This window comes from Rana temporaria, chromosome 4, assembly GCF_905171775.1.
Source record: "Rana temporaria chromosome 4, aRanTem1.1, whole genome shotgun sequence".
NCBI lineage: Eukaryota > Metazoa > Chordata > Amphibia > Anura > Ranidae > Rana > Rana temporaria.
In genome coordinates, this window is record NC_053492.1 from 380,238,798 (window position 1) to 380,255,440 (window position 16,643).

At 47.3% G+C, this 16,643-nt stretch overlaps 1 protein-coding gene and 1 non-coding gene across 6 annotated transcripts in view; both read right to left on the reverse strand.

Moving 5' to 3' along the window:
• The window catches only part of LOC120937639 (barrier-to-autointegration factor-like protein), a 270,321-nt gene that overhangs the window by 54,746 nt on the left and 198,932 nt on the right, over positions 1-16,643 (reverse strand). For 4 of the 5 annotated variants that reach the window (XM_040351025.1, XM_040351026.1, XM_040351024.1 and 1 more), the window contains exons 2-3: positions 11,585-11,715; positions 5,639-5,996 (exon numbers count right to left, since the gene is read on the reverse strand). The exons of the other annotated variant lie outside the window; for it this stretch is intronic. In XM_040351025.1, the coding sequence (XP_040206959.1) occupies positions 5,847-5,996; positions 11,585-11,710 (276 nt within the window). In that variant the 5' untranslated portion in view covers positions 11,711-11,715 and the 3' untranslated portion in view covers positions 5,639-5,846. Of the gene's footprint in view, positions 1-5,638; positions 5,997-11,584; positions 11,716-16,643 lie in introns of those variants that run through there. 5 annotated transcript variants of the gene reach the window in all.
• Positions 10,010-10,082, reverse strand: TRNAK-CUU. Its single transcript has one exon. It is a non-coding gene; the product is annotated as a tRNA-Lys (tRNA).

Below are 16,643 nucleotides of genomic sequence, written 5' to 3' on the forward strand. Positions count from 1 at the left end.
CTCTCCCCTCTCTTCAGTTGGTGCTGCTGTGACTTCTGCTGCTGCAGCACCTCTTTGCTGTAGCCAAGTGGCATCGACAGCCACTATAACCCGGTCTATGATCTCCGGTGGAGGATTAGGTCCATACTGTGCCAGTCCACGTCTAACAGCCCGGTCAAAAAACTCTTCATCGGGTGTCCTGTCTGTTATGCTGGGCCTTTCTGTTACGCTGGGCCTTTCAGCTCTATCCATTTGGACAAGCTCTGTAATAATGTCCCTTCTCTTACGATTGCAGGACGATCTGCCCCGGCTCTCCAGTAAGTCCTTGAGGGAAGAGAGCTTCAGCCGTTCATACAGCGTCTCCATCGTCCTGTGTCCTTGTAGCCGTCCTTTAAGCGATGGAATAATCCCACTGCTGTGCCACCACTGTAACGGTCACCACCGTTTACGACCTTCCATCCCATCCATGACAGCTCATCTGACACACAGACAAACCAGCAGGCCTCCCATTTCCCTAGAATCAAGACGAGACACACAGCTCTGTACTTGTTTCAAATGAAGACAATTTTAATGGTTTCTTCTCAGCTTATATACAGTACACAGGTTACAGAAACAATCAAACTGTCCCCACCCACACATCACACCTTGGGGGGCTTCAATCACATTCTTTGAGCGAATTTCTAAACATTCCTTCATTAACAGCATAACAAACAAAACACCATCACACACTGAGTTCCGTAGGCAGAGGTTCCGTCTCCGCATACAGCTTGACACCTATTCACACCTCTGAGCATCAATAGGCTTCAGACAGTGTTATCACACAATTAAATGTCTTCCAGGAGCCTGACTCAATTAGCATATCACTAGTCAGGGCTAATCATAGAATGAGTCACTATTGACTGGTTGGGCCAACATCTTGCAGTATCTCAAAATCCTGCAATACGAACTATCAGTGATGTCCCATCTCATGTAATACATGAATTATGATTCACTTGCCACCCCATGCCCAAAGGGCACAGGGTGGACTCAGACCCAAGAGTTATCAGTGACGCTGACACAGGAGTATCCCCCATCCTCACAAAGTCTCTGGGTGTCATGGGTCATTCCGTTACAGGTGATGGTGAACAATGGCACACCAGATGTTTTGGAACTACATTTCCCATGATTCTCATGCACTCTGCAGTGTAGTGGAGCATCATGAGAAATGTAGTTCAAAAACATCTGGGGTGCCAAAGTTTGCCATTACTATATATTCTCGATGGGGTTTAGGTCAGGTGAGTTTGCTGGCCAATCAAACACAGTGATACCATGATCATTAAACTAGATATTGGTACTTTTGGCAGTGTGGGGGCAGTCCTGCTGGAAAATGAAATCAGCAGCTCTATAAAGCTGGTCAACAGAGAGAAGCATGAAGTGCTCTAGAATTTCCTGGTAGACGGCTGCACTGACTTTGGACTTGATAAAACACAGTGGACCAACACCAGCAGATGACATGGCTCCCCAAATCATCACTGACTGTAAACCTCACGCAACTTGGATTCTGTGTCTCTCCACTCTTACTCCAGAACCTTAATTTCCAAATGAAATGCAAAACACACTTTTATCCAAAAAGACGACTTTGGACAACCAAGAGTCCCTTTTTTTCCCCCTCCTTAGCCCAGGTAAGACGCTTCTGACAGGGCCTCTGCTTCAGCAGTGGCTTGACACAAGGACTCCAACAGTTGTAGCCCATGTCCACGACATGTCTGTGTGGTAGCTCTTAAAGCACTGACACCAGCCATAGTCCACTACTTGGGAATCGCCCTCAAATTCTTGAATGGTCTTTGCTTCACAATTCACTCAAGGCTGCGGCTATCCCTGTTGCTCGTGCACCTTTTTCTACCACACTTTTTCCTTCCACTCAACTTCCCATTAACATGCTTGGATACAGCACTCTATGAACAGCCAGCTTCTTAAGCATTGACCTTTTATGACTTAACCTTCCTTGTGGAAGGTGTCAATGACTGTCTTCTCAACTGTCAAGGCAGCAGTCTTCCCTATGATCGTGTAGCCTATTGAACCAGATTGTGAGACCGTTTAAAGGCTCAGAAAATTTTTACAGATGTTTTTGCGTTAATTAGCAGACACCATGGGTCTACAATATTGAACTTTTTCACAATATTGTAATATACTGCATTTTGGATTTGGTAAGCTATAATCATCAAAATGAAAAAAAAATGCTTAAAATATATTGGTGTATAATGAATCTATATGATATAGGAGTTGCACTTTTTTAATTGAATTACTGAAATAAAATGAACCTTTTGATATTCTAATTTTTTGAGATACACCTGTAACGAACATGGTAAGAACAAAACCTAAAAAAAAAAAAACTGAAGACTGAAGGTTGGGCAGCTGAATCAGAGGACATGAGATGTGCAGCCTGAATGGGAGGTAAACTGATTGTCTATGAGGGATTACTGTAGTAGTAGTAGTAGATGAGGAATGGGGTTGCTCCACTCCATCCCAAGATCTCATGTATTGAGATTGTCTCACATCCCTAGCACTAGAGGCATCAGGAATCAGAGGTTGATGTACTAAAACTGGGAGAGTGCAAAATTGAATGCTGCTGTGCATGGCAGCCAAACAGCATCCAACTTCAGCTTGTTCAATTAAAGCGGTTGTAAACCCAAATTTCACTCTTTCTATTTACACATCTATCTTTATATCCCCAATGTGTCTCTCTGTTTGTTTTGTTCCTTACCTTCTTCCTTCTCGTGATATCGCCGATATCCCGAGTCGTGACGTCACTCCGCGCAAGCGCCGTCTGATAGCTTGTCCGGCCAGCCGAGACCATGCCGGCCAAAATCTCTGTTCAGCCCCGACATCGCGCGATGTTTACTGTGTTATTTCCTCCCCTGCCCGCAGAGGCTCATGGATGTTTACCTTGTGACTCCTTACGTCACAAGGTATGAAAGAGGAAGACGGTGCAAAACAAATCCACGAGAGCGGGAAGCTTGGATTACTGATGCAGCTAGGGCTGCATACAGATGTAAAAGTAAATTAACAGAGAACAGAGAAGTGTATAGTGGGCACGCGCGGGATTACAGCCATCGCAATCAACTGTGGGCGGAAGTTTTCACTGTAGCAGACGCGGAAGACCACAAGAACAATGGCGCCGGCATAGTAGAGGAAAGAGACTTCACAAAGGTAAGGATTTAAACAATAAAACGAATAGTGACATTTACTTGATAACGATAGATGGATGCAGTGGGACACTAGCTTTAAGAAGGTGTTACTAGTTAGGAGAGTAGATGGGGGTTTACAACCGCTTTAAGCTTTGCCAAAAAAAACACCCCATCTACCAAGTTGGTGGTCAGTGATGGTGACCACTGACACCCCAGATGTTTTGGAACTACATTTCCCATGATACTCAACTACACTGCAGAGCAAAAAACAAACACCTTAGTGGATAAGAAAGGTCTTATAATTGGCATGGGAGGTCTCAGCCCAGCAGGTATCTGGTAATATGGGTACCAGGATTTACATTACAGGCATCAGTTCCTTCTAGGGATACAGAAAAATCACTCCCAGCAACAGAGACAGTCACCCATTATAGCAGAATAACCATCCCTTATTCATCTTTGAAATCACAGGTCGCACCTCGTAGCAGGGAACTAGGCCCAAAATGAGGCAAAGCCTTGTATATTTACAAACCCAAGCAGCCAATGCTGATGAAAAAAATCACAAGCAGCCAGAGGTAGCAAAAGGCTGGGGAACTGTAGACAGGCTGGGGAACTAAACTAGGGACCAGAGAATCCTCACAGTGTCTCAGAATGAGGAGCAGCAACAGAAAGACACTTCCCCTGGTTGAATGGTGAAACAATACAAAGCATGTGTACAACACTTTACCACTTAGGAAATGACACCAGCGCTCAGTTCTTTCACCTTTATCATAACCATAGTAAGATGATGGTGGCAGGAAATTTAAAATGTATGCACATTTGTACCAACAATGAAGCCCGAGCAGCCTTACTCATTACCTGAATTCTCAGACTGGCTTAGAGTGGAGACTGTGCCACGGCTCTGGACATGGAAAGCAGTCTGCAGCCAACAGTACATAAACCCAGTACCACCATGCAGAGCCAAGTGCCCAAAGGTCAAATTCTAACCAGATCAGTGCAGTGGGTTTAGGATAGAGCTTCCAGATGTGCATTTACTTTGGGCCAAATGGCTTTGCTTGCAAAGCGATTTAGAGACTAGGTCTTACCAGAGACTGTGCCATGACTTTAGACCTGAAGAGCACTCTGTGGGCCAATTAACAGAGGTCTAGAAAGTAATAAATGTTTAGATGTTGATTTTGACAATTCAAAGTGTGCTGGCGATAAACTGTTCCACAGAACCCGCTTATTCTATAGCCTTTTCTAGGAATGTGTGCAATGTGAAAAATGCGCTTTGACCTCTTCCATTGTAAGGTGGTGGGCAGGCAATTTTGTGAATTATTGCCCCCATGTCATCACTGTGGGTACCGACCTGGCACTACATTTTCCAAAATTCATCAACTGTCGCACATCTCAGCAGCTGTGCATTGGTTTCTATGCAGAGCTGCATCAGATTTTGCAGTCCAGTTTTAGTAAATCCCCACCACCGAGTATCAGATGTCATGTAGAAAACGACAGCAGTATTGTGTAATCAAGAGCTCACAGGGCATGAATTGGCTGTGCAATGCTGAATGTCACAAAGGAAAAAAGTATAGCTTGAGAAGGAAAGCGGTGTATTTATTTATTTATTTTTGTTTAACATACATGCAGAGGAACATTTCAAAAGATGGAATAGAGGAAATCAATACAGATATATCTAATAATAGATTAGTTATCAAGACAAAATTGGGAGTTTCACTTACTAAAATGCATTTAAAACTAGTGACAAGTGTTCCTCGAGTCCTTTTTTAAAGGCTATGAGAAGAAATAATCCCAATACAAGATGTCAACCGTTTTTATATAAAAAGTCAAACTCCAGGAATTCAGACACTTTATAAAATGTGCTGGCATACCGATTTAAGTCCAACAAGGTGCATGCCACCTCCTGTATCACTTTAAATTACATACAACAGTTTTCCAGAGCTACGGAAGTGCAGCTATCACAATACTCCCAGGGCTCTGACAGGACAGACACTCTTCTTGCACACATGTCTGCCCTTCCCCCTCCACTGTTCAATCCAAGAAGCCTATGTATTCTGTCAAGGAGTACACTTAATACAAAGCACAAAGGGGAGGGGTGAGGCAGGCACAGCAGCTACATGCAACTGCATTCTCAGAGTCCAACGTCAAAGTACCAGAAGCATAGCAATGCTTATGGCACTCAGAAGAAATGTAAACTGAAAATTAAAGAGATGCCCACAGGGTAGCATGCACCTCATTGGATTTAACCCCCTACATATCCAGCACATTTTGCAAAGTAGCTGAATTCCTGGCATTCAGCTTGTTGCAGCTCTATAGAAATGCTCTGCCTTTCACTCCCAGATATGAGTGATTTATATTTTTACCCCCTTGTGCAGCCATTCCGCTTACTAAGTAATTCTGAAACAGACACACTTTGCCTTATAGGATGGGAGCTTTCCCCACGTCATTAAAATCCAATGGAACAGAAGGTCCTGCTTTTTAATGCAGACTCTTTCCGCTTTTTTTTTTTATGTACACACCTTCTTGTTGGTCAATGGATGATGTACAATATAGTTGGGGAAGCTAGTGACATGGTGTAAAGGCTGCACAGAGGTAACTTTATCTTAAATCTGTATTCCTTAGCAAACAATTTAGTAAACATAAGCTAATCTAATGGAATGTAAAACTGAAGGTCAATAAAATATGGAACTTTAAAGTTTAAGAACTTCAGAGGAAGGATGAACACCAATCTTGCAGACAAGATGAACATAACTCTGCTTGATGGGAATTCGCTCCACATGAATGTTTCAACCAGTCTTTAAAGAGGTCGTCTGAATCCTTCTGTAACACAAGAAACTGTCCCAGAAGCAGATAAGCCTGCAAAATACACAAACCTTTTAGCAAGGAATGACAAAATTAACCTTTCAATTAATAAAGAACACACTGGCCTGTAGATTTTAAAAGTACGTATAGCCAAAATGTTTGCATTGAAGAGATTTCCCTTCACTTCTTGTCCTGGAAACACACCAGGAAACCTCTAAAAAAGGGGGGGGGGGAATTGCATCTTAGACAGATGGCACTGGTTGCTGTGATGACAACTGCAAAATGCTGAACCCACATATGGAGCACATTGGATGTAATAACTCAGTCATATGCATAAGACTTTTATTTATTTTCACTTTGTATTCACATTCATATGCATATTGATGTAATTTATAATATTGCACTTTAATATGAATATAGAGGCATTAGTTTACAGTTTAATTTAAACATTATTGCACATTAGACCTTTTGTTTATCATATGAGCCGCCCCCTCACACCCTATTCAATCTCAGCTTGTTGCCTGTATAGAAGACACCTGTCCACAGAAGCGGTTTTAAGATTTTTGGTTCTAAAAAGGGAGGGCAGTGGACCAGATTCAGTCCAGTACGTTTTTTTTTCTGTATCACAAATGCACAGACAGTAGATTATATGGCTTCCAATGGCATAGTTCACACCAGTACAGGTTTTATACCGGTTTTGTTTTTTTACTGCACTAGAACGCACTTCCAGTGCATTGAAAACATAAAAAACGTGCATGCAGAAGCTCATTCAAAGTGAGTTTTTGTGGTGTGAACTGTAAGCAAAAATGCATCTGGAATGCATATGGAGTGCATTTTTTGTGGGGAGAACTGACCCTAAAGGAGGAAGAATTTTGAATGCACTGCAGTTTATACATACGAGGCTAGCTTTTTTTTTTTTTACAAAATCTGTAGGAGGTACGGTCCCTCCTTTTGGCTGCACCTTTCCTGTACTCCAAACAAGAAAATAGACACCTGCCAGTCACGAAGCAAAGAACAAAAAATGGAGACCGACACCATGGCTGCCCCGTACAGAGATGAAGTGGTCTGCACATACAGACGCACATTATCCTTTTGGCTGCCAGATATTTAACATATTGTCCGGTGTTCTATATTTTGCAACAAAGCCCTCCCCATTCTTACTACTGTAAGACCCCTTTCACACTGAAGCGCTTTTACAGCATTTTAGCATTAAAAATATCGCTATTAAAACGCTCATAAAACGCTCTCCATGCATCTCAATGGACCCTTTCACACCGAGTCCTGCGAGCAGCATCTTTGGAGCAGCTTTTGGGCGCTGAAAAAATAGGATTTTTTGTACTCACCGTAAAATCCTTTTCTCTGACGTCCATGGACGGACACAGCTCCTTAAGTCTTGACAAGTGGGTTATGTTCCCTGTTTACAGGAGAGGACTAGGCAGAAACATGTTAAATGGTTAAATACATGTTATATTAACAGAGTTGAACAGCCCCGCCCAGGGGGCGGTCCCTCCAGACATAACCCTCCTCACTGCAGCTTGCAGCCTCAGTTCGTAACAAGCAGTACAAACCTAAAAAGGAGGGGTGGGAGCTGTGTCCGTCCATGGACGTCAGAGAAAAGGATTTTACGGTGAGTACAAAAAATCCTATTTTCTCTTATAGTCCATGGACGGACACAGCTCCTTAAGTCTTGACAAGTGGGACGTCCCCAAGCAGTGTCAAAAAACGAGGGGTGGGAAATATATCAGTAAAACCAATTTTAACTTCACCCCAAAACAAGCAGAGCTCCTCAACGGAGGAGATGCAACTTCAAACGGCCGCCTGCAAACACTAGCGGGCGAAAAAAAGCATCAGAAGATGCACTCACAGCAACCATGTAAATTCTGGAAAGGCTGTGAACGGACGACCAAGTCGCCGCCTCGCACACCTGAGACCGACGCATGTTGTCGGACCGGAAAAGGGGGGCCCGCCCCTTAAGAACACAGGCCTGTATGACAGCCTACCTGATCCACCGTGAAATGGTGGGCAACGAGATTGTCGGTCCCCTTTTGTGGACCAGACACCGACACTAAAGAGTCAGATCTTCCGAAACTGAGCAGTAGCAGGCTAGTATACCCGCAAAGTGCGTACCCCGCCTAAAGTATGAAAGGCAACCTCCGTAGGATGCGGCGGCCGAGGACAGAAAGATGTGAGAAACCATGTCCTTATTCTGGCGAAAAAGCCGAAACCACCTTCGGAAAAAGGGTAGGTCGCGGACGCACCGCCACCTAAGGCTATGAAGGATCAAACATGGCGGCTTGCAAGACAAGAGCGCCGACTCAGAAACCCCTCTAACAGAGGTAAAAGCCACTTAAAGGGGCCACTTCTGAGATAGTGTCAAGAGAAAATCTCTCTGATGTTTCCAAAAGGAAGATTCCCGAAGAACCGAGAGCGCCAGAGTCAAAACTCATGGGGGAAAAGATGGGCCAAGGGGGGGTAAGGTATAGGATAAGCCCCCTCCACAAAAAAAGGTACCCACCAGGGAACGGCCGCAGAAAGGCCACTGAAAGAACACAGCCAAGGCTGAAATCTGCCCCCAAACGGTGCTCTAAGCTAATTTCTTTTGATCCACCAAGCTGTAAAAACAGCAGGCCGATGGACCCCGAGTACGTCCGTGGACGTCACTCCATCTCTTTGCACCCAGAGATGTAGGTCCGCCAGACACGACGGTAGGTTCACCGGAAGAAGACTACCGTGCCCTCAGCATTGTTGAGGTGACCGGGTCGGACAGACCCCGGTCCCTTAAAGTCTGGCTTCCAATAGCCCTGTTGAGCAAGTCAGTGACTGTACAACAGGAGGAAGTATGGGACCTCGAGACAGGAGGACCTCCTGCCCTGGCTACCGCCAGGGTACCTCCGCTACCAGGCGGCCGAAATCGGCGCACCCAGGATCTGAAGCCATTAAAATCGTCGGGATTCCTCATCCTCCACTCTGTGGGGAAGCCACTACAATGGGGGAAAGGCATAAAAGTCGCCGAGACAGACCCCACAGGGCCACCAGCGCAACTTGCACGTCTGTACCAGATCGCTAGATCTGGCCACTAACCTTGATACCCCTGTGGCTGAGACGAGTGGCTAGGAGATCCATGCCCTGCGAGGCTCACCTCCTGCCAGGGAGTTGACTCCATGTACCAAGACCAGTTGTCCTGATTCAACATCAGGCGACTCCAGTAGCCCGCCTGCCGGCATACCTGATGGTAGCCCAAAGCCACCGGCGTGGCGTTGTTAGGTTGAATCAAGATCGGACGACCTTGCAACCCCCTCGACCATGAGGAGAGGCATAGCCTCTCATAGTACCGCCCACAGTACTAGGGCAAGTAACGGTAGACAAGGTCTACGGTACCTGGTATTTCCAGGCGGACTCCCACCCAGGTGCTAACCAGGCCCGAGCTTGGGCAGTTACCGAGATTGGGCGCATATAGGCCTGTGTGGTCGTAGGTCCACTCACGTCCATCGACTCTGGGCCGACCGGACCCCCCAGATGCCCTCACAACCCTAGAGGTTGGCGTCCGTTGTAATCTCCACAGAAGGGAAGAAACCACCTCCCAGACCGAAAAGTCAGGGATCCCAGCCACCAATTCAGAGAGACACTGACTAGGTGGCGTACCTGAATCTGATGATTCAGAGACCAGAGATTCGACAGCATTTCCCTCTGGAAAAAAACACGAGTGTGGAACTAGGCATACTCTACCGCCTCGGAGGAGGCTACCCACAGACCTAGAATTTGCTTGCAAACGGAGAGACCAATTGCGTGATGTCAATAATCACCACCGACTGAAGAGTCTGCAAGTTCTCCAGGGAGAAAAAAGACCTTTGCCACCGAGGAGTCCGGAAGTCGTAGGCACTCCAAACTGAGTCGGAATCAGGGCCGACTCCAAATGTTTAACACCCACCCGAATTCACGGAGGGTCCGAAAAGCCACAGACACAACCTCTGAGTCAGGAAGTCGTCTAAGTAGCCACGACAGCAAAGCCTCGCTGTCCCAACAAGGATAGGATAAGTGCAAAACTCCTTGGTGAAAATCATTGGTGGCGCCCAACGTGGGGCACGAACCCACGACCCTGAGATTAAGAGTCTCATGCTCTACCGACTGAGCTAGCTGGGCTGCTGGCACCAGTTCAAAAGGAAGGCCCACAACTGACCGTGGGCATCTTCATCGCGAGGCACAGAAAAACTCTATGACTTGCGCAAAGTTGAACAAGCATGTATGCGTCCTTATATCCAAGGACGCCAGAAAGTCCCCCGGATGGAGTGCAGCTAAAAGCTATATAGGTAGCAGCCCCATGGTGGGTCGTACCTATGACCTTCTGCACCGAAGTGCAAGTGGCTACCCCACTGAACGAATGGATTCCGAGCGGACCTACCCATCATTCACAAAGACCTTTAGGTCCTTGAAGCCCAAAATCGGATGGATCATGCCCATCCTTGGGACCGAGATAGAGTCCCTCAAACCACTAGTCCTGCGGAAAAGATAAAATCACACCGCAGCTTAGCAAGTCCCATACTGCTCAAAGGCAGACCGAGCCGGGAGAGGGAGACACGAGGGAAGAAAACTGTTCGGTGGATCGGAAGGGACCCTATCTAGTACCCCGAAGATACCACCTCACAGACCCACTGTCGGAGGGCAGGGAGGTTCACCGAGCTGTTAACAGCAAAGGCGACCCCCCACTTCAGAGACGGGCAGGGGAAGCTACATACATTGGCGGGTTCGGGTGCCGGCGCAATTGGCTTACGCACCCAGGGACGGATCAGCCCCCCAGCTGAGCCCTTGTCGGCCCAGGAGGTTCGCCCGCGGCCCCTGACTGACGGAAAAAGACCGCTCTGGAAAAAAGAAAATTTCTCCTCAAGGCGCTGGGCCCAAAGGGAGCCATACGTCCATCTCCTTTGCTAGGCAGAACGAAACTGAGGCTGCAAGCTGCAGTGAGGAGGGTTATGTCTGGAGGGACCGCCCCCTGGGCGGGGCTGTTCAACTCTGTTAATGTAACATGTATTTAACCATTTAACATGTTTCTGCCTAGTCCTCTCCTGTAAACAGGGAACATAACCCACTTGTCAAGACTTAAGGAGCTGTGTCCGTCCATGGACGATAAGAGAAAAAATGTTTCAAAAACGCCCCTCTCCATTGAAATGAATTGAAAGCGCTGTAAAAATGCCTGACCCTTTCACACTGAGGCGTTGCACTGGCGGGGCGTTGAGAAAAGTCCTGCAAGCAGGATCTTTGGAGCAGCTTTTGGACGCTGAAAAAAACGCTCCAAAAACGCCCCTCTCCATTGAAATGAATTGAGAGCGCTGTAAAAACGCTTGACCCTTTCACACTGAGGCACTGCAAAAACACCCTAAAACGTTAGGGTCTTAGCAGTGCTTTACCAGCACATTGGAATTGCAGATGAGGCTTCGCTCGAACAACACCCCAGTGTGAAAGGGGCCTAAGTGTTTTCCACATCCAATTCATCATACTATGACTGACAAATATATTTTACATGGTGGTGGTGTACCAGATTAATTTTGCATATACGGTAAATCTACAACTAATAGATATGCATGTCTGACTCTGAATTGTTACATGGTAAACCAAAGTGAATGATGAAATATTCAGATATGAAGTACCTTATCAAATCCTCGTCTTTCCAATTTTCCGCCAAGAACTTCTCCAATACCGGCCAGTGCAGTGACTGGTTTATCGCCCATAGGCTCAGACACAAAGTCCCGATGCTTCTGGGAAGTGTGCGACATATTTTCTGTAGAAATTACAAGACTTGAGTAGTTGGCCACTTTGGCAAAGACATTTTTCAGATTCAGATATTGCATGTGAGGATTTGGCAAGATCAGGATTATGTACGTAGAGGTCGTTAACCGATCACAGGAATAACACCCAACTAGCAGAAATGCTCACTTTTTCATACTGAATGTAGAACTTACTAAAATAAATGTGCAGTGGGGTTGCTAATCATTCCATTGTGGGCCCAAAAGTGATCCTCTGGCTTTGGACTACAATTGAAGGGTTCAGTCCACTGAAAACGAATACCTTAGGCCTCGTACACACGACCGGATCTATCCGCTGGGATTGATCCGCGGATCAGTTCCAGCAGACAAATGCGGTCGTGTGTACGGCCTAGCGGACATTTTTCGGCGGAGATTTCTCCAGCCGACGGATTTCCAGCAGATAAAAATTTCTTAGCATGCTAAGAAATTTATCCGCTGGTATCCAGTCCAGCGGACTGATCCGGTCATCTGTACAGACTCACCGGATCAGTCCGTCCGCTCCCCTCTATCGCATGCGTCGTAATGATGACGCATGCGTGGAAGTAATTACCTTCCAGCGTCGCGCACGTCATCGTCGTGGCGACGGCTCGACACGTCACCGCGGATGTATTCCGCGCGGATTTCGATCTGATGGTGAGTACAGCCATCAGATCCAAATCCACCAGAGGATTTATCCTCTGGGAACGGTCCGGCGGACCGATTCCAGCGGATATCCTCTGGTGTGTACGGGGCCTTATGCCGCGTACACACCATCACTTTATGTGATGAAAAAAATTGACGTTTTTAAAAACGTCACTTTAATTGACCGTGTGTGGGGGAAAACGTCGTTTTATGTCTTCTAAAAAACGACCAAAAAAAATTGAAGCATGCTTCAATTTTATGTGTCGTTTTTCAAAACGTCATTTTTTACTTCACAGAAATTGACCGTGTGTAGCAAAAAACTTCGTTTAAAACGACGTTTTTACACCCACGCATGCCCAGAAGCTAGTTATGAAGCAAGCTTCAATGGAAAAAGTGGTGAGAACGTAACCTCGCTTTGCTAGAACATTGTGAGAAAAACGATGGTGTGTAGGCAACTTCGTCTTTGAAAATTGAAGTTTCAAAAACGTCATTTTTTACTTCACAGAAAATGTCGTTTTTTTTCATCACATAAAGTGATGGTGTGTACGCGGCATTAGTCTTTGGAAGATGTTGGAAAGTGAAGTTTTCTGAATCTTTAGGCTCTGATGGTGAGATCTGTGCACTAACTTTCAGAGCTAACCACTTGTGCAGGTATGAAAAGTGCGGTGTAGTTTTTCTAATGAGAAGAGTGGGTACATCCATTCTGTGCCTGGAGAAGAACATCAGGGCGGGTGGAAACTAGGGTGTAGATATCTCGCCACCAGCGTTACCAAGATATGCAAGAAAGAGGGTGACCAAGTCCATCAAAAATGTAAGCTTCAGATGGAAAGCCCCTATAAAAGACACCCAGAATATTGAGCTCTGTGCCATGCTAGAACAGTAAACTGGCACAGCACCATGCTTGCCAATGGCTCTTGCTGCCTAGCAGAATTATTGTCCTTGATACACTATTGGCTTTATGTGCAGCCTGGTCTGCTAAGGTTACATATGCGTAGATGGCCACACGATTGCAGCGATCTTACCCCAGAAGTGCCAGGCGGGTATCTGGTTTTGACTGGAATCTAACGGGAAATTACGAAAAATGCTTGCCGCTTCTGGTTTTCTGGAGACCACCATGGAGGTGATCGGAGATGATCCAGTCTCCGGTGACCTCTACGGCAAAATGGCTGGATTGGATGCCGGGCTCTCTGCCAGGACAGGAGAGCCCGGAGATGCACCGGAGGGAGGGGAACAGCTTCCACCGCCTTAAGACCCCTTTCACACTGGGGTGTTTTTTTCAGTCGCTTTGGCACTAAAAAAAAGTGCCTGTAAAGCGCCTGAAAGAAGCTGCATCTGAAATCCCAATGTGAAATCCTGAGTGCTTTCACACTAAAGCGCCTGAAAAAAGCCACAGTGTGAAAGGGTTCTTATCGGCGCTTTACCGGTGTTTTTCGGGCTCTGGCAGCATGAAAGGGCTCTGAAAGCACTCATGCTTTCACATTGGGATTGCAGATGAGGCTTCTTTCAGGCTTTTTTTTTTTTATGTCAAAGCGCCTGAAAAACGCCCCAGTGTGAAAGGGGCCTTAGAAACAATCCACTTGTTTCCATTGATTTCACCGGGCAGGGGCGCTTTAGGAGCGGTGTATACACAAAAATGTGGAGAGGAGCTTTACAGACGCCATTTTTAGCGTTATAGCGCCTGTAAAGCGTTTCAGTGTGAAAGCAGCCTCAGTTTCTCATCCCTGAGAAACAGAGATCCTAAGGCCCCTTTCACACTGGGGTGGTAAAAATAGCGGCGCTATACCATCGGATTTGCCGCGGGATTCGGGCACTAGCGGTGCGGTATTAACCCCCGCTATCGGCCGATAAAGGGTTAATACCGCCCGCAATGCGCCTCTGCAGAGGCGCATTTCCCCGGTTTCCCATTGTTTTAAATGGGAAGAAGCGGTATACATACCGCTCCAAAGATGCTGCTGACAGGAGATTTTTTTCTCTCCTGCCAGCGCATGGCCTCAGTGTGAAAAGCCCTCCCTCCGGCTTTCACATTGAGGTTGCTGGGCAGGAGTTTTTCAGGCGGTATAGCAGCGCTATTTTTAGCGCTGTACCGCCTGAAAAACGCCTCAGTGTGAAAGGGGTCTTAGTGAAAAGCAGCACACCGCACACACATTAAAAAGCTGCGAAGAAGCTGCTGGCAGGACTTTAATGCCCTGCCAGCGCAGCACCCCAGTGTGAAAGCACTCTGGCTTTCACACTGGGATTGCAGCTAAGGCTCTTTCAGCGCTAAAGCGCCTGAAAAACGCCTCCAACGCAAAGGGGTGTAAAAGAAAAAGGACATCAATTTTGTTTGATTACAACCAGTGCTTTAAGTGGGCCAAAAGAGGTGCCGGTACTCTATTAGGCGCCGGTGCTCCCCCCCCCCCCAATACTGATATATATATATATATAATGAGCTCTCATGGAGGTAACATGGAGGGAGGGAGCTAACAGAAATGAAAATTGTCCATCACCACCAATAAAATGGTATTTCCAATTGCCATCAAATTACGTTTTTTCCTGACCTACCTTGTGGCAGCAGAGCGAGGCAGGCACTGAAGTCGACGGGCAAATGGGAGGTCTGGTCTAGCACGCGGCCTGGCTCCGCTGCTCTCACAGTAACTGACTGACTCGTCTCCACCCCCCGGGAGCAGGCTGAGCTTGACTCAAGCACGTAGCCGACGCCGCCCGCACGGCCGCGGAGACTACAACTCCCATGATAATTAGCGGCACTGTGGCGACGTCACATGACAATAACAGTCATGATTCCGTCATTCAGCACCGCAGACGGATCGCGGACAGCCGCGGCGGCTATTGTTTCGCGGTCTGTCTGAAATACAAACAGACAACATTACTTGGAGGGGCACACAGTAAAATTGGGGGGGACGTGGCCCGCTCAGGCCCCACCCTGCAGACCCCCTGACTACAATGCTGTAGCTAGCTCTCCCCTGTGTTCCGGTACCGGAAACCCACATACTGGGCGCATGGAGAGGTGCTGGTACTCTCCAGGGCCATTTTTGGAAGTGGCGGTACTGAGTACCGCCGCGTTCCGGCCCACTTAAAGCACTGATTACAACGTTGCACAACTATGCAATTGTCAGTTAAAGCGACGCAGTGCCGTATCGCAAAAAATTGCCTGGTCATTAAGGGGGTAAAAAAAAAAAAACATGTAAATGGATGATCATGCAAGTACATCCACCTGCCCCCGATGAATCCTGACTGAATGCCTGTGTGAAGGGGCCCCGTTCTCCATAACCATGCACGCCCGGAGAATGCTGCATTGGACTGCTGTTTCACACCCAGTCATGTCGCCCTTATACACCGGCCATCTTTTCCTGGTTATTGCAGCCAGGTCCTGATGAGGCACACAGGCTTACATACTGTACATTGCCTTGAGGAATGGCCACCAAAGACTACCTTCGGCATGCTGCGCCAAGCAAGCACTACCTCAGGAGGCTGCGGCACAACTAGGCAAGAAGTTCAAGTGATGGCCTTTTACACAAGAATAAAAAAAGGAGGGGGGGGGGGTTAGGAACGATGTCTACAGCCCCGAAGATCGCATTATCAGAGGGATTAAGGGGAGGGGGGAGGACACAATTGGGTGGAAGCCGCCACCTTAGCCCGAGAGCTGCAGGTGACCACACTGTACACCAACACCGAATACCTGCATAGACAGAGAGGGGTGCTGACAGAGAGAGGGAGTGGCTTTGAGATCCCTAGCCCTGTCTGTATCTAAAGATAGGTCCATCTGTGTCCGTGTATGGTAGGGTGACCAGACATCCCCAGTTTCAGGGGACAGTCCCCTGAAATATGTCCCCGGATTTCATTTTAAAAATCTGGTCACCTTAGTGTATGGTGCCAAGTACCTTATTGATCCGGGATGTGCTTTCCTCTGCTGCTTCTTCCAGCAGCTCCCTGGCAGATCGTCCTTATCCTCCAGGCCTCACTGACTGCTGCTGGGGCACAGAGGAGGCTGGAGGAGACTGTGTGCAGCGACATCAGATCGGTGTCACTGGTCTGGCTGCTTTGAAATCTCCCGCCCACACCCCTTTCCAGGCACAGATTGGCGGCACAAGGGGTTGTGGGCGGGCACATGGGGAGGACATGGGGAGGAGGTTAGTCCTGGTACGGATACAGCTGGTGCCGTGCGGGGGATGTGGACAGTGCTGCGAGCGGGTCAGTGGGCGGCAGAGGTAGGGGGCAATGAACGTGATCACGAGTCCGGAAGCCGCACCTGCCTTCCCCACTAGCCGGGACAAGTCCCGGCAGG